General features: G+C 42.5%; 1 protein-coding gene across 1 annotated transcript; it reads right to left on the bottom strand.

The window, feature by feature from the left end:
* Window positions 1-15,706: 15,706 nt before the first annotated feature.
* Window positions 15,707-16,974, bottom strand: LOC127451552 (acid-sensing ion channel 2-like). The gene is made up of 2 exons (XM_051716298.1): window positions 16,956-16,974; window positions 15,707-16,365 (listed from the first exon to the last, which is right to left on the bottom strand). The coding sequence occupies exons 1-2, from the start codon at window positions 16,966-16,968 to the stop codon at window positions 15,707-15,709; spliced, it is 672 nt and encodes a 223-aa protein (XP_051572258.1). The 5' UTR covers window positions 16,969-16,974.
* Window positions 16,975-20,831: the final 3,857 nt, after the last annotated feature.

Below are 20,831 nucleotides of genomic sequence, written 5' to 3'. Positions count from 1 at the left end.
AAAAGTATCAAACAGGAAGTAATTGAGTCAGTGCAGCAGGGGAGAATGTCTGCAGGTGGCTCCTGAGAGCACAAAATCTTTAGATGAAAATCTAACTTTCTTAACCCAGACAATTGTCTTATCGTAGATTTCTGACTTAAATAATCCATAAATGCAGCCCTGAGCTTCCTTCCCGGGCTATCTTCACCAGTCCTCTTTGCTTTTTAAAGATTAGAAGCCCCTTAGCAATTATTTGAGAGGATCAAAATAAAATTCAGGGTATAAAAGCAGTAATGCTTTTCTCTTGTTTTACAGAAAGAAAAAGCCATAAATTTAGTCAGCTCTTAAATCCCAAAGAGTCAGTTAAACAAAACTTTTTCGGTTACATAAACAAAACCATTCTAAGAAAACAACACCTTTTCAAACCGACAGCATCACGCAGGAGTGAACGCCAAAGAACAGGGTCATTCAGGGATGTAAGTGAAGACTCAGAGCACATGCACACTACAAATGAGTCACAGCAAAGAGGAAGCCAGGACTCCAGAGAGAGGTGAGGACACAGATCCACATTTGAATCAAAATCCCAGACAGTGCCATAGGGAACCATTGTGACTTACCATATCAGAGATACACAAACAAAACTGTATGATTACTAAGTATTGTGTGGTCAATACACAATCATGCAGAGTGTTAAAGAGAGAGAAATGTTTACCAACACTACAGAGCAATGACTGTCCTCTTTCATGCTCTGTTGCAAAAAGCTTAGGAGCTTTTCGAAGGCTCTGTTCGGAATAAAAAACTACCGTACTACTTACTGGATACTGCGCAGTATGCACTGTATGATGCTTACTAGCCTGTTTATAAGAATATTAAGTGAAACAGTAGGCATTAGTCCATGATAAATGTTTCAAATACTAGAATGCTACAGTGTTCTTTACACATGTTTAATTCAGTTTTACAGTTATTTTGCACTTTTTATCAAATTATGGGTCCAATGTATTTGGGTCAAATAGAGTAAGAACAGAGATGTTAAAATTTTTGTCTATATTCAATGTTGGATAGATTACTTCTGAAATATAAACTAGGGTCCCACTTTATATTAGGTAACTACTATATACTAACATAAAATACATACAATACAATGTATTTATTGTGTAACTACATGATGTTTTGTAAAATTCTTACAAGATTCACATTTGTTGCTACTGAGGTTGAGGTATGGGTAGGATTAGGAGTAGGGGTAGGGTTAGGGTTTAGGTTAGGGTTTAGGTAAGGTTTGGGTTTAGGTTATATTTAGAGTTAAGGGTAAGGTTAACACTGTAACTACATATGTAATTAAATGCAGGTACTTTAAATATAAGTACAATGCAACAACACATATGTACTTAATAAGTACATAGTAGTTAAAGACACCCAGGGCTTGACATTAACACCCTCCCACCCGCCAAATGTGGGTAGAAATCGGTAGTGGCGGGTAACTCCATCACCCTTACTTGCCACTGTGGCAGGTGGCTGCAGAGGAAGCAAAGCTAATTGTATTCATCTCACATCCAGCGTTTTATAAGCAGTAAATATGCTCCTCATATCTGACACGCACATCTCAGCGGGGAGACTGAGGCGTGGTTTCACGCAACCGCCACAGCGCACATCAGCTTGCTCCAGAGATAGAGCAAGAGCTTTGGGACAGCACAGAGCAAAGCTTGCATGATTCAGGCAGGCTTCGATATCGTGGCGGCTGGCAGAGACCACAAAACTTATAAGACCCATTTAAATTCTCCAAAGAACGTTCTAATAAAAAGCTCTATATGGAGGAATTCGAACCTCTCAAACTGCTAGACAGTCCTGACAATATAAACAGCACTGACAAGGTAAAGAGATAACAGTGCACCCTGCATCAATATAGATTACAAGTTTTTTTTAAATACACATCATCATCCAAACTAAAATGTGTTTACTGCAGCAACACTAACTGGTAACTGGTATAGATTCATATTAAATCTATTAGGACGAATCTATAAGACTTAATTTTTATTATTAATAATTATTCTGTCATCATTCAGTCACCTTTATCTTGATTCAAACCCTTAGCCCATCCATAGTCTTACCTGTGGCAATGGCTTTATCATTACAAATGCCACTGTTAAAAAATGGAAAAACTGTGGCATGTGGTGCCACTGGACAAGCCGCCTCCGCCCTGCACGCCATGGCTCTCCTGCAATTACACCAAGCCTAAGCGCTAAAAGAACTGCACGAGGGTAGTTCTGACCCGGGATTGATGCAGGAACTGCGCTCGGTTTAGCTCTCCAGGCGACGAAGGTCACGGCGCGGTCTCTCGGGCAGACGATGTCCACCCTGGTGGTCCAGGAGTGCCACTTTGGCTCAACTTGGTCGAGACGGGAGAGGCGGACAAGGCATGGTTCCTTGATGCCCCCATTTCCCAGGATGGCCTGTTTGGCGACGCCGTCGAGGACTTTGCCCTGCAGTTCTCAGCGGTGAAGAAGCAGATGGAGGTCTTACAACATATCCTGCCCCGGCGTAACTTAAGACCCAGCACCCTGTCTGCTCGACACCAAGGGCGTCCTCTTGCAGCAGCAACACCGGCTACGCCGCAGCCCGTCCCCGTGGCCCGGCTCCAGCGTGGAACCCTCCGCAGGAAGCAGGCCCCACCCGTCTCACAGCCGGCTGCTAAGAACCCGAGGAAGGCTTCAAAGAGCCCCCGAGACAGGCGCCACAGGGGCGAGGAGACCTGCTTCTCTGGAGCTGGTCGACAGACCACTCCATCCCCCGGTGGAGGGCCGGGAGGAGAATCTTTTGTGGCCGCATGCCCAGGAGGCTGCGGCAACCAAAAGCCTGACAAAAGAATGGTTTCCTCGTCTCCTGGGTCACATGTCTGGTGTGCACGGCCGTTGTCACAACCACCGTCCACTGTCCCATTTTTGCAGGTATGGTGCTCCAGCGGCGGACCCCCCACCCCTGTGCGCCCAGCTGTGGCACAAACACACCCACACGGGATTGGTTCCGGTGGACTACGGGGACGAGATTCCTCCTACCCCCTCCTTGGCCAATCTTATGGTGGGTGGCAGGAGCCAGGTAAGTGCTTCGATGTCCCTGGACTCAGCAAGGCCACGGGGCTCAAGTCCCCTTGACGTGGCACCTTGAGCTACGCCCTGCCGCGAGGCCACCCGCCAGTATGTCCAACGTGATCATTCCCTTGGTCCCCCTTGCCCGGAGTTTGGGCGCGTGGCTCGCGCTTTCCAACCCAGGTTCCAGGTTCAGCGGCGTCTGCTTCACCTCGGTGAAGGGTGAGAACACCGCTACCTTGCGTGCGGAGATCGTTACCCTTCTGCGCAAGGGCGCGATAGAGCCTGTCCCTCCAGCCGAGATGAAGAAAGGGTTCTACAGCCCTTCATCATACCAAAGAAAGGCGGTGGGTTGCGGACAATCTTGGACCTGCGAGTTCTGAACTGGGCCTTGCACAGACTCCCGTTCAAGATGCTGACGCAAAAACGCATTCTAGAGAGCGTCCGGCATCAAGATTGGTTTGTGGCGGTAGACATGAAGGACGCGTACTTCCACATCTCGGTCTTACCTCGACACAGACCATTGCTGTGGTTTGCCTTCGAAGGCCAGTCATACCAGTACAAATGTCCTCCCCTTCGGCCTGTCCTTGTCCCCTCGCGGCTTCGCGAAGGTCGCAGAGGCAGCCCTTGCCCCGCTAAGGGATGTGGGCATCCGCATCCTCAACTATCTTGATGACTGGCTAATCCTAGCTCACTCTCGAGAGTTGCTGTGCACACACAGGGACCTCGTGCTCCGGCACCTCAGCCAACTGGGGCTTCGGGTCAACTGGGAAAAGAGCAAGCTCTCCCTGGTTCAGAGCATCTCTTTTCTCAGTTTGGAGTTGGACTCAGTCTCGATGACAGCGTGCCTCACGAACGAGCGTGCACAGTCAGTGCTGAACTGTCTGAAGGCGTTCAGACAGAGGACAGCGGTTCCACTGAAACATTTTCAGAGCCTCCTGGTCATATGGCATCCTCAGCGGTGGCCACACCGCTCAGGTTGATGCATATGAGACCGCTTTAGCACTGGCTTCAGACTCCAGTCCTGAGATGGGCATGGCGCCACGGGACATATCACGTGGCCATCACGCCGATCTGTCGTTGCCTCTTCAGTCCTCAACTGCCTAGATTTGTTGGCAGGTCTGCTCACCCTGCGGAGGTTTCTGCCGTTGATCCAGAGAAAGCACGTGTTGGTCCGGACGGACAACACAGCGACGGTAGCGTACATCAACCGTCAAGGCGGTCTATGCTCCCGTTGCATGTCAAAACTCATCCGTCATCTCCTCCTCTGGAGTCAGCAGTGCCTCAAGTCGCTACGAGCCACTCACATCCTGGGCGACCTCAACACCACAGCGGACGTGCTGTCACATCAGGTTACCCTCAGGGGAGAGTGGAGACTCCACCCTCAGGTGGTCCAGCTGATTTGGAGTTGATTCGGTCGAGCACAGGTAGACCTGTTTGCTTCTCGGGAATCCTCCCACTGCCCGCTTTGGTACGCCCTGACCGAGGCACCCCTCGGTATAGATGCGCTGGCACACAGCTGGCCCCCTGTACTACGCAAATACGCGTTTCCCCCAGTGAGCCTACTTGCACAGACCCTGTGCAAGGTCAGGGAGGACGAGGAGCAGATCATCCTAGTAGCACCCTACTGGCCCACCCACACATGGTTCTCGGATCTCACGCTCCTCGCAGCGAATTCCCCTGAGGAAGGACCTTCTTTCTCAGGGACGGGGCACCATCTGGCACCCGCGACCAGACCTCTGGAATCTCCACGTCTGGCCCTTGGAAGGGATGCGGAAGACCTAAGTGGCCTAACACACGCAGTGGTAGACATGATCACTCAGGCAAGGGCACCCTCTACGAGGCGCCTGTATGCCTTTAGGTGGCATCTGTTCACTAAGTGGTGTTCTTCCCGACGCAAAGACCCCCAGAGATGCGCAGTCGGATCGGTGCTTTCCTTCCTTCAGGAGAGGCTGGAGGGGCGGCTGTCCCCCTCCACCTTCAAGGTGTATGTAGCCGCTATTTCGGCTCATCACGATGCAGTAGATGGTAAGTACTTGGGGAAGCATGACTTGATCATCAGGTTCCTGAGAGGCACTAGGAGGTTGAATCCCTCCAGACAGCACCTCGTCCCCTAGTGGGACCTCTCTGTAGTCCTTTGAGTTCTACAAGGAGCAACTTTTAGCCCTTGGAGTCAGCTGAGCTTAAGGCACTCTCTTTGAAGACTGCCCTCTTGACTGAGTTCACTTCCAAAAGAGTAGGGGACCTGCAGGCGTTCTCTGTCAGCGAATCATGCCTGGAGTTTGGTCCAAGGTTCCCACAACCCCTTTTAGGGATCAGGTGGTGAACCTGCAAGCGCTGCCCCAGGAGGAGGCAGACCCAGCCTTGGCGTTGCTGTGTCCAGTATGAGATTTACGCATCTATTTGGATCGCACGCAGAGCTTTAGAAGCTCTGAGCAGCTCTTTGTCTGCTTTAGTGGACAGCGGAAATGAAGCGCTGTCTCCAAACAGAGGATCGCCCACTGGGTCATCGATGCCATTGCGAGGGCATATCAGGCTCAGGACATGCCACCCCCTGCGGGGTTACGTGCCCACTCTACCAGGAGTGTGGTGGCCTCCTGGGCCCTGGCCAGTGGCGCCTCTTTGGCAGACATCTGCAGAGCATCATGCTGGGCAGCACCCAACACCTTTGTGAGGTTCTACAATCTCCGGGTTGAGCCGGTCTCGTCCCGTGTATTGGCAGGCACGAGCAGGTAAGTTCCGGGACAGCTGGCCGGGTGTACTGCTTGAGCATAGCGCCTTTCCCCTCCCTTGAGGTGAAGACGTGCGCTCTTGACTCCCAGTCGTGTTCACAGACTGTGATCCCTGGATGACTTTCCTCCTTAGCCCTCTGGCAGTTGAGTTTGCGGAGAAACTCGCTGCCGGCCCAGAAAGTGCACTAATGAGACCCTGTACTGAGGTAGGCGCTCCACATGTGCTGGTTCCCCGAAGGCGACCCCATATGATATCTTCCGCAAAATCGTTTCCCTGTCAGTAAACTGCGTCTTCTTTGGGCAGAGGCCCCTCTGCCCCCAGTCGCCATGCTTTGTAGAAACTCCTCCCCCTTTGGGCAGGACCTACCATGGGACCTCTCCACATGACATACTTCCGACAAGACTCGGTAAGACCATGTGATGTATTCCACTCAAAATACCCCTCCCCCTCTTCTTGGGTGGGGTGTGGTCTCCACGGTGTCTTCCCATTGGGAGGGACACCCCCCACCGTAGACACTTATGGCTCCCAGTCGGTTAACAAATTCCACTCTTTTTGGGGAGAAAAGAGAGGAAAAGAGGCCTCGGCTGGGCTAGCCTGTCCCAATTGTTGGGCAGTCGACTTGTTTCTATAGGACCGTTTGACGCTCATAAGAGCGTTGGGGGAGGTTACGTGATGGCCTGGTGCGCTGGCTACGAGGCAAACAGCGGTCTACTCGTCACACACCGCCAGTTCACGTAACACAGTTCAGATAGTTGTGGCGTTTTGTATAGGGACCCCTAATGTCACTACATCGACACAACGTCGAGTGAGTGACAGATAGGGAACGTCATGGTTACTTTCGTAACCTCCGTTCCCTGATGGAGGGAATGAGACGTTGTGTCCCTCTTGCCACAACGCTGAACTACCCGCTGAAATGGCCGGGACCTGGTCTCAGCTCCACAGCACAAAACCTGAATGAGTGGTTGCATACCAGCTCCTTTTATACCTGTATGTCCGGGGGAGTGGCATGCAAATTCCACTCGCCAATTCTCATTGGCCTTTTTAAAAAAAAAGCAGAGGTGTTTGGGGCTCCCAAGAGTGACCCCTAGTGTCACTACATCGACACAACGTCTCGTTCCCTCCATCAGGGATTGGAGGTTACGAAAGTAACCATGACGTTTCCTTGGTAACAGAACATTGTGGACACCAGTTGTTATATATATACTGAAATGTATTAGCCTCAAAATAGATAAACCAAGACTTGCTTTACAGTAACTATGACACCTACTCTTAACACACACAAAAAAAAAGAAAAAAAAGAAAAAATTGCTGACAGACATTTTCATTTTGATTCCATCCTATCTAAGGAATAGCAGATGCAGGCCAATGTTTGAGCATAGAAAGCACTGAATTGTTAAAAAACAACATGTTTTCCTCCACAATTGCTGAATCAGAATGCATGTTTCTATATTCTATATCTAGACTATCAGCGTACATTAACACCTACTGAAACAGCCCACACATATTACAGTATAAACATGTAGACACAATATACACAATATCCTGTTAATTGCTGGCTGTCATTGCACACAGCACAGGCTGCATGTGAAGAGTTTTATTAGGTCATGCCAGATCAGACTAGCTTCTGCCTTTGATATCTGCTCCCTACATTGAAAGCACTTATCTTTAAAATTGAGGGAATCTTCTAAGTAATTCGCATTGCACAACCATTTGATGTGCTGGCCTCTCAGTGTGTGATAATACACATTCTGCCACGAGGAAAGAGGTGCTGCACCGTATACAGGTCATGACAATACAGAAAGGCCAATTCAGTAATATAGACAATGTAAATTTCACTTATGGAATAATGCTCTTGAAATACATAAAGAGAAGACTCAATCATTCTGGCTTGAATATAAAGTGATCAAGGAGTTCTAATATACCTGGAGAAAGCATTTTCATTCAGCAATCTATTTTAAAGTTGGTAAATAAGGACTACAAAAGGACTACAACTACTATACAGTAAACATGCAAGTTTGTGTGTTTGATGAATCGAACAACCGCTGTAGTTCCTATTTAGCAACTTGTTAGCACCATAAGTTTTTAAAGTACATAATGGTTTTTAAAATTCTAATTTAAAGCTACGTAACTTTGTGCTCTCTAGCGACATCTGTGGTTGAAAATTAAAATTGCGAACAATTTGCAGAAGAACACTACATCAGTCATGTTTCAGCACTGCTCTTCTGGCGGATGAATCACATAACTGTGAATGTGAAAACATTAACGGAGTAGTTTTCATCGAATCAGGCTTAAGACAAAGAGCAAATGTGTGTATATAAAGGAATTGAATGAATGTGGTTATCTGAAGTACCTTTTTGGAAAATTCACTTGATATTGTCTTTGAAAATGATCTATAACACAAAGTTGAGTGTTTTCACCCTTAGATTAGAACTAGAACATCAGACCTGTGACTTATGGCTTCAACTGAGTTTTTAGGTTGTGGCAAGGACAGTGTCATATATTTGAAATGCAAATATTATTAGGTAATAATTTAAAATAAATTTAAGATTTTCTAAATAATTTCTTTATGTCTTCAATTAATTCTGAATTGTGTACAGCATCTCCTAAGAGTCCTCTTTTAAAAGAGACCATTTTATTTTGAGGATGAGCCACCAGTTAAAGGAGTAGTTCACCTAAAAATGGAAAATGTACTTTTACTCACTCATTTACTCACCCTTATGCAGGACTCCAGACTGCGACAAAAATGGTTGCAATTGCGACCAAAAATAATTTATTGCGACTTTAATTTAAAATCTAGTCTCCATTGGCGACAGTCTGGTTGTGTGCATGCACATGCAGTTTCGTCAGATATCATCTTGTGAGTTATTGAATACATTTTAGAGCGTGCACCAGTGTGTCTCACGCCGCTTTTCACCCGTTCTATTGTGATGCCGAGCTCGCTGCACGCACGCAACAACAACAAATCCAGCGCGAGAGAGTCGTGACCAAATGACTCTTTTGAACCGGATCTTTTTAATGAATCACCAGAAAAGAACTGAGGGTTTGAACTCAGGAGCTCAAGTTAGCAGTTTGAATCAGATTCACTTTCTCAGCGAATCAGCCATCAGTGAACTCACAACTGAATTGCAGACATTTCAAAATAAGTAGTCCCATGCATATTTTGGGCTTCTTTATAATTAAAAGTCCCATATTGTGTACCACAATTTTTTCTTGATTGGGATTAGAGTAGCACAATAAACTGCATCTGGGATTTCATTATATTTGAACTCTTGTGATCTTTGTGTCTGGGCCATCTGGTAACAGTAAAAGACTAAGGCAATATTGTAAAACAATTTATATACTGTGTGTGTGTGTGTGTGTGTGTGTGTGTGTGTGTGATATATATATATATATATATATATATATATATATATATATATATATATATATATATATATATATATATATATATATATATATGAGATCAAACTTTTGACACTTAGGACAATTGAGGGACTTGTTCACAACTATTACACAAGGTGTAAACATTCATTGATGCTCAAGAAGACAACAAACTACTATATGCATATTATACTTTATGTAAATATCTGTAATGTAGATTGTGAAGAGCATTATTAAATAAAAAAACATATTTTATCTCTTATATTTGTATAAATTATGAAAGGGGTGTGAACATTTATGAGACAAAAGGGAATGCAAACTTATCTTCTCAACTATATACTGTATACTGTTTATTAATACTTAAATGGGTTTATTAAAATTAATGTTTATTAAATGGGCTATCAGCTGTCTTTTCTTCTGCTTTCTATCTTGCTTCTGAACAGCAATCTAAATCGAGCAATTCTGTGATTTGGCGACTAAAAACAGCCATTTGGCTCCTTAATGTTTCAGTTTAGGAGCCAATGGCTCCTTAGTGGTTTTTTTAGTCTGGAGCCCTGTTATGTTGTTCAAAATCCATATGCTGGGTTTTTTCTTGGAACATAAAAATAGATATTTTAAGCAGTTCTATTCCATAGAATAACAGTTTATAGTGAGCAGGAGCGGCTGAGCTTCAAAAGGGACAAGTACTATAAAGTACTATTAAAGGTTCAGTATAAAGACATCATAACTGTAGTCCATATGTCAAGTGCACAATATTTCAAGCTATTTCTGGACTTCTTTTATGGTATAATAATAATTTTAATTTTTTTCTCTCTTTGGACCTCAACAGTAGTGCTCAATATGAGCTGTTTTTGAATGGAAAAGAGCAGCGTTTGGGTTCTTGAAGAAAAGGTTGTGTTAATATTCTACTGGGGGGAAAAAAAACACAACTTGATGGCAGTAAATAATTTTGTGTATTTTCTTTTTTCTAGCCAGCTGACACAGTAATTTCATTTTACAGATACATTAATGATGAAAAGAAATTCAAATTATATTCACCTTTTCTTTGATACAGCACAAAAAAGAAAGAAAAGATGACAAAAACAGGCAAATTGCTAGCAATTTAGACACAGTGGTAGTCTTGTACTGTGTGAACTGTGTGAAAAAAAATTTTATCTTTTAAAACCAAAAATTATAAAATTTTGGGCCTTTATCACATTTAAAGCCTTTATTCAGAAAATGACTGCATTCAGAGCCTTTACTATTTTAAAGGACCAAAGAGGACAATTATATTTGTGACCTCAACAACTGTGACCCCCCCACCCCCAAAATGGTTTGGTCCCCCCCAATGTTCAAGACATGGTTACGACTTGGGGGTAAGGTATGGACATTGTTTTGAACACTGATTGATTATATACTCAATCAATAATGGCAATTTGTTAATTTTTAACCAAAAAAATCTTACGTAGTCCAGCTTTAAAGTATGATTGTGTGTATTTACACAAAACATGAAAGTCTCTTTAAGTAATGTTAACTTTGGACTTTATTTTCCTGAGGGAACCCCTGTCAAATTAACCTTCAAGGTTGGCCTACAAATGAACAGCATGGCTGAACAGCTCTATTGCAAAATACTGTATATTTTATATAATCTTAGGGTTATAATTTTACAAATATATTTGCCATTTAAGTACCTTTAATGTAGTTAGCTACTTTTGGTTAGTAATTTGTAGAGTAGCTAACAATAGCAGCACTATTTAATCAGGAAATGTAACACCAAGAGCACTGCTATGCCTGCCTACCATACACACTGTACTGTACACATGACCAATGAAAATAAGAAGAGACAGCACAAAGCAAAAGAAAGGAAGCTGTTTTATAGAGTGTATATGTGTGAGTTTGTTTATAATGTGTGTATGTGTGTGCAGTTAGAAGCACACGTGTAGCAACTGAGGGTGTATAAACAGACCACAAACCCTGAGGAGAATAGCAGCACTCCAACTGAGAATCACACCAGCTATCAACCCTCATCATCTTAGCTCTCAGTGGTGAGAAAAACATATTTTTCACACACAGCTGTGGCCAGCCATGAAAACCTCTTTCAGAGGATAACAGTCAGAGGATATTCCAGAATTATGGAGTGTTCTTGAAATATAGATATTTAGAGCATACAAACTATTCAATTCCATTTTTGATGTTTAAAAACAAATGACTCTGTCTCACAGCCAAGTGAGAGTTTTTGTTGCATCACATGCATGCTGCTGACAAATTTCTAATTGTAGTCAGCAAATAATGCTTCTAAAAATACTTCACAAAATCTGAAGCAGTACTTCAGTATGTTTTGTGGATATGGCTGAAATGCAATGCATGAAGCTCAGCAAAAAAATAGGGCAGTGTAGAAGGAGATATTGATAATACATAAAAGATTTTTTTGCTGTTGTTGTTTTAAAATTTTAAATAGCTGGCTACATGCAAACATCAGAAACAGCTTTGAGCATCGGGCAAGTCTCTTGTGAGGTTCACGCAAGGATCACTATTTGCAAGCCACGCATGAGTGGTTGTTAACGAAGTTGCAGTCTATGAAGAGAGTTTCAGATCACAATGTAACTTTTGGCCCTCTAGCGGTTGAAGCACAAAACTGCAAGTAACTTGCGGAGGAACACTTTACATCTGTTGTGATTCGCCACTGCTCTTCTGGTGGATGAATCTCATGGTTCAAGACTCGAAAACTACCTGCAGAGCGGAGTCATGGCGAGCTATTTACATGTTGATATTTTGTTATTAGCTTAAAAATGTATAACCGATATATTGCTTACTTTTAGGAATATAAACAACACATGATTATTAAAGCGTTTTATCCACTACACAATACACAATGTTTGTATTGTACTACACATACACTATATTGCCAAAAGTATTCGCTCATCTGCCTTTAGACGCATATGAACTTAAGTGACATCCCATTCTTAATCCATAGGGTTTAATATGACGTCGGCCCACCCTTTGCAGCTATAACAGCTTCAACTCATCTGGGAAGGCTTTCCACAAGGTTTAGGGAATTTTTGACTATTCTTCCAGAAGCGCATTTGTGAGGTCAGACACTGATGTTGGACAAGAAGGCCTGGCTCGCAGTCTTCGCACTAATTCATCCCAAAGTTGCTCTATCGGGTTGAGGTCAGAACTCTGTGCAGGCCAGTCAAGTTCTTCCACACCAAACTCACTCATCCATGTCTTTATGGACCTTGCTTTGTGCACTGGTGCGCAGTCATGTTGGAACAGGAAGGGGCCATCCCCAAACTGTTCCCACAAAGTTGGGAGCATGGAATTATCCAAAATCTCTTGGTATGCTGAAGCATTCAGAGCCCCTTTCACTGGAACTAAGGGGCCAAGCCCAGCTCCTGAAAAACAACCCCACACCATAATCCCCCCTCCACCAAACTTCACAGTTGGCACAATGCAGTTAGACAAGTACCGTTCTCCTGGCAACCGCCAAACCCAGACTCATCCATCAGATTGCCAGATGGAGAAGTGTGATTCGTCACTCCAGAGAACGCGTCTCCACTGCTCTAGAGTCCAGTGGAGGCGTGCTTTACACCACTGCATCCGACGCTTTGCATTGCACTTGGTGATGTATGGCTTGGATGCAGCTGCTCGGTCATGGAAACCCATTCCATGAAGCTCTCTACGCACTGTTCTTGAGCTAATCTGAAGGCCACATGAACTTTGGAGGTCTGTAGCGATTGACTCTGCAGAAAGTTGGCGACCTCTGCGCCACTGACCCCACTCTGTCATTTTACGTGGCCTATCACTTCGTGGCTGAGTTGCTGTCATTCCCAATCGCTTCCACTTTGTTATAATACCACTGGCAGTTGACTGTGGAATATTTAGTAGCGAGGAAATTTCACGACTGGACTTGTTGCACAGGTGGCATCCTATCACAGTACCATGCTGGAATTCATTGAGCTCTGAGAGTGGCCCATTCTTTCATAAATGTTTGTAGAAGCAGTCTGCATGCCTAGGTGCTTCATTTTATACACCTGTGGCCATGGAAGTGATTGGAACACCTGAATTCAATTATTTGGATGGGTGAGCGAATACTTTTGGCAATATAGTGTATCATATTAAGAGGTGAAAAATGGCTGACATGAGTCCAACTGAAGAAACTGACTATTTTTATATTACAATCTACAGCCTCAGTGGACAATGCAAGTTAACCGTCATACTACAACAGTATGTCTATGCAAGGCAAACAACAAGACTGTTATATAAAAATGCAAAACAAGGATTTAATAATGATGAAATACTTTATTGAACATGAAAATAATATGCTGAAATATGCAATATAGCAATTACAATAATAACTTTTTAATTGTTTATTTTGAAGTTGTATCAGAAACATGGTTACACGCTAAACAAATTAATAAACATTAGGCCACTGTACTATGAAATCGGTACATTATAGACAACTTGAGAGGAGCGTAAATTCATGGGGAACCTCTTTGTACCTATAGTGGCTTTTTAGGTCTGTTTAAACATCTGCTAAAAGGATAAAATGGTCCATACACGGATTTATTGCTCCAAAAATACTTTATTGGCCTACACACAATCGGTACACATGAGTAATGTTTGATTCATTAAAGCATGACTAACAATATAAGCTTCAACAACCCTACCAGAAAACTTATCCAAGCAGTATAGCAGGTAAACAACTTCACCAAACAGTAAAAAAAAAAAAAAAACAGTTAAATCCATTAGGAGAGTGATTTCACTCCACTGCTGTCCTGACTCCTGAAACTTCGAATGGACTGACTGAACGGCTGTTGCTCTCGCTTCCTGTTTCTTACGACACAGCCGGAGCTTCTTTTTCAGCTTACGGATATGACGTAAACACGCAAGGACGAATGACATATGTCTGCTATTTTGCACCACATCCGACCCAACAACTGAAATTTCCTCAAAATAACAATTATAATTGTAGGCTTACTGTAGTGAATCGGGGTAAGACAAGGGCATGTTTTGAACATGGATTTTTTTATGTACTCACTCAATGATGAATTTTTGTTCATTGTAACCCAAAAAATCTTACATAGTGTAGCTTTAAGAGATTTTATTTCATTAGGATGTTGTTTATGTTGACAGTATAGACAGTGACACTAGGTTTGGAGACAGAGCCACTATGTCACAAACTTATTGACAAACATACACTACCAGTCAAACGTTTTGAAACACTTACTCATTCTTTATTATAATTATTATAATTTATTTATTTATTTATTTATTTATTTCACATTTTAGAATAATAGTAAAGTCATCAAAACTATGGAATAACATAAATGGAACTATGGGAATTATGTTATGACTAAACAAAATAAATCATATTTTAGCATCTTCAAAGTAGTCACCCTTTGCCTAGAATTTGCAGACATGTACTCTTGACATTTTCTCAACCAACTTCTTGAGGTATCACCCTGGGATGCTTTTTAAACAGTATTGAAGGAGTTCCCATCTATATGCTGGGCACTTATTAGCTGCTTTTCTTTATTATTTGGTCCAAGTCATCAATTTAAAAAAATAAAAAAATTAATTAATTAATTAAATTACATTTTAGTTTTATAATGAAATAAATGAATATGGTAGCATAATTATATTTTTGTCTACAAAACTAATTTCAAACATTTAAGCATACGCCTTCAGATCAAAAGATTTTTAAGATCATAAGAAACATTTCAGTCAAGTGTTTCAAAACTTTTGACCGTTAGTTTATATACAGTTCATTTAATGTCAGAATATCTTAGAATTTGGCTTGTCTACCTTTAGCTTTAATGACAACATATAGTTGAGCTGGCATGGACTCTACAATTGTGTGCAAAACCTAATGATACAGCATGAGAATGTTTCAAAGAGCAAAGGAAATCTGACCTTTTGTACAAAGCTGCTTACATGGTCAGTGTCAACAATTTGCCTACATTTGATTAGTAACCAAGAAATAGTGCAGAATATTAAATATTTCTTAGTAATTTTACATCATAGCTTTTTTTTTTTTTTTTTTTTTTCAAAATTCTACAACCTAATTCTTTCTTTCTGGGTTTAAATTAAAAACACAGATTTTCAATGTGGTCTCAGACTCTGGACCCTGTTATATATGCAAACATAAATATATCAGTAAACTTACTAAGGTACAATTTGTTAATTATTCTTGCAATATTTTGGCAAAAAGCACATTAAATCACAAACATCCAACAAATCATCAGCCCATCACATTGCAGAAGAGCAGAAACACAGTTAGGGAGCAAAAAGCTGTCAGCACCCTCAGAGCGAAAACAATCTCTTCCAGCCAAACACAGATTTAGAGAGTAGCTTAAGGGAGTAGTGAAACTCCTCGCTCCACAGCATAGCATCCAGAACTACACCATAAGCAACAATTAATAACTTAATTCCTTAGAAACAACTCTATGAAACTCAACAACGAGTATAAACTTTAGTGCACACAACGCTGAGCCCATAATACTTTGGTCCACAGCAGTGAAACACACTGCTTCCAGGAATATCAAGCTTTGTCAAATAAGCATCTTCCTGGTACTCACCGTTTTGAAGTCCTGATGGCTGCACTCCTGGCCCTGGAAACGGCAATAAAGCATCATGTCCTTCAGGTCATGGCCCACTCTCTCTGTGAATTCCCGCATGCTGAAAGGCTTTGGCCGGTAGTTAGTAAAGTTGGATTTATCAGTGAGAAAGGCCAGCACGTGGGGCTCGGTCAGGTGCGGCTCAGGAATCTGCAGGTGCACATCCAGCAGGGCCAACAGTTCCCCGGCGTGGTAGAGGTCATTCTGTGTGAGATGCGTAAAACGGAAGGCGTTCAGATTACAGACGGTGATGGCGGGAAAGACAAGGCTGCCAGAAACTACAGCGTCCACGCTGGTGACATGGGGGTAGGACAGGAAGTAGGCCAGCCGCTCTGTGCTCTCCAGGACCAGTAGCACCAGGCTGGCCAGCAGGGCTGCGCTCCAGAGCAGACGGCGTGAAGCAGAGCGGCGAGGGGAGGAAGAAGAGGAGGAAGAGAAGGGAAAGATGTAGCGTAGACCATGTAGGGTACTTCGTTGGGCAAAGGACTGCCAAGACGAGGGGCCTCTCATGCTTCCCATGCCGCCACTCTCGGTCTCACGACTGGCCTCGCTTCCACAGCTCTCTTTCAGGTCCATGACTGACACGCACACACCTGCAGGCAGATCAGCACACAGCATTTGTCAGCTTAAGCCCAGGCACCTTCTGGCATCTTATTGTGGCTGTATTTCACTTCATTAGAGTTTCACAGCCTCATCAATAATAGATCATGCAATACAGAGATTTTCTTGAAGCAGCTGGGTTTGACACAAACATGGAGAGACACTGTGACACTTTAAGGCTATGTAAAAAACGTAAACTGAATTTAGACATCAGTGTGAGAGCAGATTTATGTAACATGAATCCCACTGACCAACAAAAGCTGTAACAGTTTTAGACATTCAGACAGAGGAAGGAAGAAAGAAGTAAAAAAGAATGGAAGGAAGAAAGGAAGAAAAAAGGAAGGATGGAAGGAAGGATGGAAGAAAGGAAAGAAGGATGGATGGATGAAATTAAATAAGTATGGAAGGAATGAAGGAAATAAAAAAGAATGGATGGAAGGGAGGGAAAGAGGGAGGGAGGAAGGAGGGAAGGAGGAAAAAAGGAAGGATGGATGGATGGATGGAAAAAATGATGAATGGAAGAAAGGCAGAAAAAATGTACAGACACATAAACTCCAACAGAGAGACAAACAGGCACACACACCTCCTTTGACCATAGCCAAACTGTCTCCTAACCAATCAGAGAGAGCAACAAACATACAGAGATAAAGAGAGAGACAGGGTCCATTGGACATTTGAAGTCAGAGCTGTTCCTATAAATAAATATCAGGGTGGACAAGATCACACACACATATAAGAGCACTGGGTGAAGGATGAACAGCACAGATCTTGCTCCAGTTAAGCAGTGTGAGAGGGTGGAGATGGAGTAAAAGATGCTGCCCGAGGGTTTCCCCCCATCTCTCTCTCCGCCCACTTCTTTGGTTCAACCCCTCCAAATTCCAGGATCATCCTCCTCTCTCTCTCTGTACACAAACATCCTCCTCTATTTCCTCCTCTTCACATCTCTCTCCATCTCTCCTTGCTACTCTCTTCATCACAGCATCTCTTTCTCTTCACATGGCTCTAACTTTCTCTCACACTTGTTTGTGAAATGTTTTGAAAATGCCTGGAGCAAACACTGTAATGATTTCACAGAGAATGAGTGAGAGAATTCTGACCAAAAATATTACAAAAAGCTTAAAACTAACCCTTCTCCTATAAATAAAAAATTCATGCACATGCACACACAAATACACAAGGTCACTGGACAACCAATGGCAATTTTAAGCACCTCACGTGCAGCCTAACGACACAACATCCAGCCGAGCATGAGTGTGTGTGAGTGTGAGAGAGAGAGAGAGAGAGAGAGAGAGAGAGAGAAAGAGACGTAGAGAGCGAGAGAGAGACAGACAGAAGGAGGCGGGTCAGAGAGGGCCGGAGAAGATGCTGTCGTTGATCCCGAGTCGACGGGGTGTGTGAGCTTCTCCCAGTCCCAATGCTTCCCGCTCTAGTCCAGCCAGACCAACATCACACGCCTTTTTGCTCCTCTCCCCATATCCACACCAACAGCGAACAACAGCTGAGACGGTACAGATGTGAGCTACACACACATTCACTTGTAGCGATGCAAGCACTGTGAAACAGAGAGAGAGAGAGAGAGAGAGTGAGAGGGGGCACAGAGCATTGCTCACACTCTCTTGCTCTCCAGGAGTTGCTTACTGAATCCCCGTCTGTGCTGTCTTCCCTCTCTCACGCTCTCTTGTCTCTCCTCTCCTGCTGCATGCGTTCATACTCCACTTCTCTCCGTTTAGAGGGTGATGGATGGATACAAGAAGCAGATTGTAGGTACAGAATGGAGAAAAGATGGAGGAGATGGGTAAGAATCTCACATAAATAGGGGAGAGGAGGGGGAGGCACAGTAAGAAAAACAGGGAGAACAGAGGGGAGGAGAGTCGCTACTTTTGTACAAATGACAGATACTGTATTTCGTGCCCCGCGGGCAGCTACCACACTGCACTGATGTGTAATATAAACTGTGTATGTGGGTGTGTAAGAGAGATGCCTTTGTGTTTAATGCTTGCGTCTGAACAACATTCGTCACAAACACTTTTGGGGTGGGTGGGGTGGGATAGCACTGAGAAAAGATCAAAGAGATAAGGAGCGAGAGAGAGAGAGAGAGAGAGAGAGAGAGAGAGGAAGAGAAGCTACAAGTGTGTGTTGTAATGGAAGCTGACAGGAATAAAGGAGGAGAAAGGAGAGGAAGAGAGAGCTAGATGAGAGCAGAGGCTGCAAAGTCAAAAATAAAATTACAGCGAGAGCAGAATTTTTAGGAAAGTAATGATTTGCCAGAGGGGGATAAAAATAACATTTAAATGGATGAGACCAGCTGGTGAAAAATCTTACATAAAATAAATGTCATTCCTCTTTCTACGTACACAACTGTAGATCATTCTACAATACTTTTCACATTTATTTCTGCTTCCATCTCTCCTCCTGACAGTCTTGCAGTGAATGACATTCTCTGCGCCTGCTCTCCACCAAATATTTCACGCCTCATCTAGCTGTAGACGCCAGACCGTATTAAGACAGAAGAGCCTGAAGAACTGGACGGCTCCTTGAGCTCTCTTCACCCCTCAAAAACGTCCACGTATCAACCAGACGATGTGTGTTGCTTTTATCTTTCACAACAGACCGTAAACGTCTTCCTCTGTTTTTTTTGGTAAGGTAAGGTGAGGTTGATAAAATGTTCCACATTTACTCTCTCTCTCTCTCTCTCTCTCTCTCTCTCTATTTCATTGCCCTTGACACCCATTTCATTCTGCCTCTCTCTCCTGCACAATTTCATTTCCTCATTCCAGTCCCCTGATTTTCTCATCCGTTTCGGCCCTGGGTACGCAGATGTGAGGAACAGACAGGAGAACGAGCAGAGGTAATTTATGAACCTCTGCAAATACATTTACGCAAAATGGCAGTACGGGACACACACACTGCTCTGATTCAAGGCGGAGTTCGTTTGGCACACAGATCAATAGGCAAGACTGGAACTTTCCAGTGGAGCTCTGACAGCCTGTAATGACATGAGTGCAGCCAGAGCCACTGGGAAGAGTAAAGGGCATATAAGACATTTGGTCATGACCTGAGGGAAAATGCTTATTGCCAAATGATCCACAAAAAATGAGAACACACTGACATTACACTTCACATTTTAACCCCCATATCAGGTGCAGTTGCTACAGGTTTTGCGATCTACTACTCTTATGGTGGGGTAAATGACAGCTTATTTTACAGCTGATATTTTAAAATGAGTATTTGCTGAATATAAGCAACTTGTGCTTGGTTAAAATATTATATAAAATTTAAATATAATATTTAACACTTTATATAATTTTATTGAAAAACCCCCTTTAAAATCCATGTATCAAATATGATACAATAGACTTTTGAGGTATGTCTCTCAATCACCATTACATTCCATTCATGCCCACCACAAAAAAAATAAAATAAATAAAAATAAAAATACCCCAAGATTTACCAATAGCATGTATGGGCTAAGAAAAACGTAAATAAAAAAACATCCTGCACAAAAATTAATTGTTGGGCCTCAGTTGGATAATGACCTTTAAAGTCTAATGTATCAAATATGATACATAAAAAAAAAAACAAAATTTAATTATAAACTATATATATATATATATATATATATATATATATATATATATAAAACACTTTTTATAGTTTGTCTAATGGAACTAAAAACAGTTTAATGTCAAAAAATTGTATGACAATTGCACAACTGTCAAAGACGTCTGTTCAGCGCATGTTTACATTCACTGTAAAAAACAATTCCCTAATTTTAATGATAAAAAATGTAAAAACGCTACAGTAAAAAAAAAAACGTTAATTGGTTAACTGGTATTGGTACAGTAAAAAATGATAATATATTTAACATCCAATTTTACAGTACATTTTCTTTTTATTTTTTTTATGTAAAAGTATAATTTTACCTTATAATTAGTGTTTAACGAGAATACTTCTGCTTTTACTAGGGCCGTTTCTAAGCATAGGCGAACTTGGCGGTCGCCTAGGCGGTCGCATGCTGTCACATTTCGCCTATGTTGCCAAAATGGTCAGAAATGGCCCTGGCTTTTTTGGTAAACTATTGTTAAAATTACAGTGAAAAACAGTAACTGGGCGTCCTTGCTTGACCCATCATATTTCATTACATTTTTATGGGAATAGTTATGTTTCTTCTTATTTCAAATATCAGTAATGTACATTAGGGTGTTCTGTGTTATATTTTATGTAGTTTAGTTCATGTTTATTGCAATATTATAGTATCTCATATTATTTGTGTTTGTGTGAATAACACTTTTCACTGTCTCAGCATGTGTATGAACTATTGCTCCTGGAAGGGCCACTCTTGATTCACTTTAAGTCATCATGTGGTCTTTTGTAGTCACTACAGTAATTAACAATACATTTTAAAGTGAAAAGCAGACTTTTGCAGTTCCAGAAGATTAATATTAATATATGATGATAA

The sequence above is a fragment of the Myxocyprinus asiaticus genome, chromosome 14 (assembly GCF_019703515.2).
Source record: "Myxocyprinus asiaticus isolate MX2 ecotype Aquarium Trade chromosome 14, UBuf_Myxa_2, whole genome shotgun sequence".
Taxonomy (NCBI): domain Eukaryota; kingdom Metazoa; phylum Chordata; class Actinopteri; order Cypriniformes; family Catostomidae; genus Myxocyprinus; species Myxocyprinus asiaticus.
Note: the sequence above shows the minus strand (reverse complement) of the source record. Positions and strands in the feature narration are given on the sequence as shown.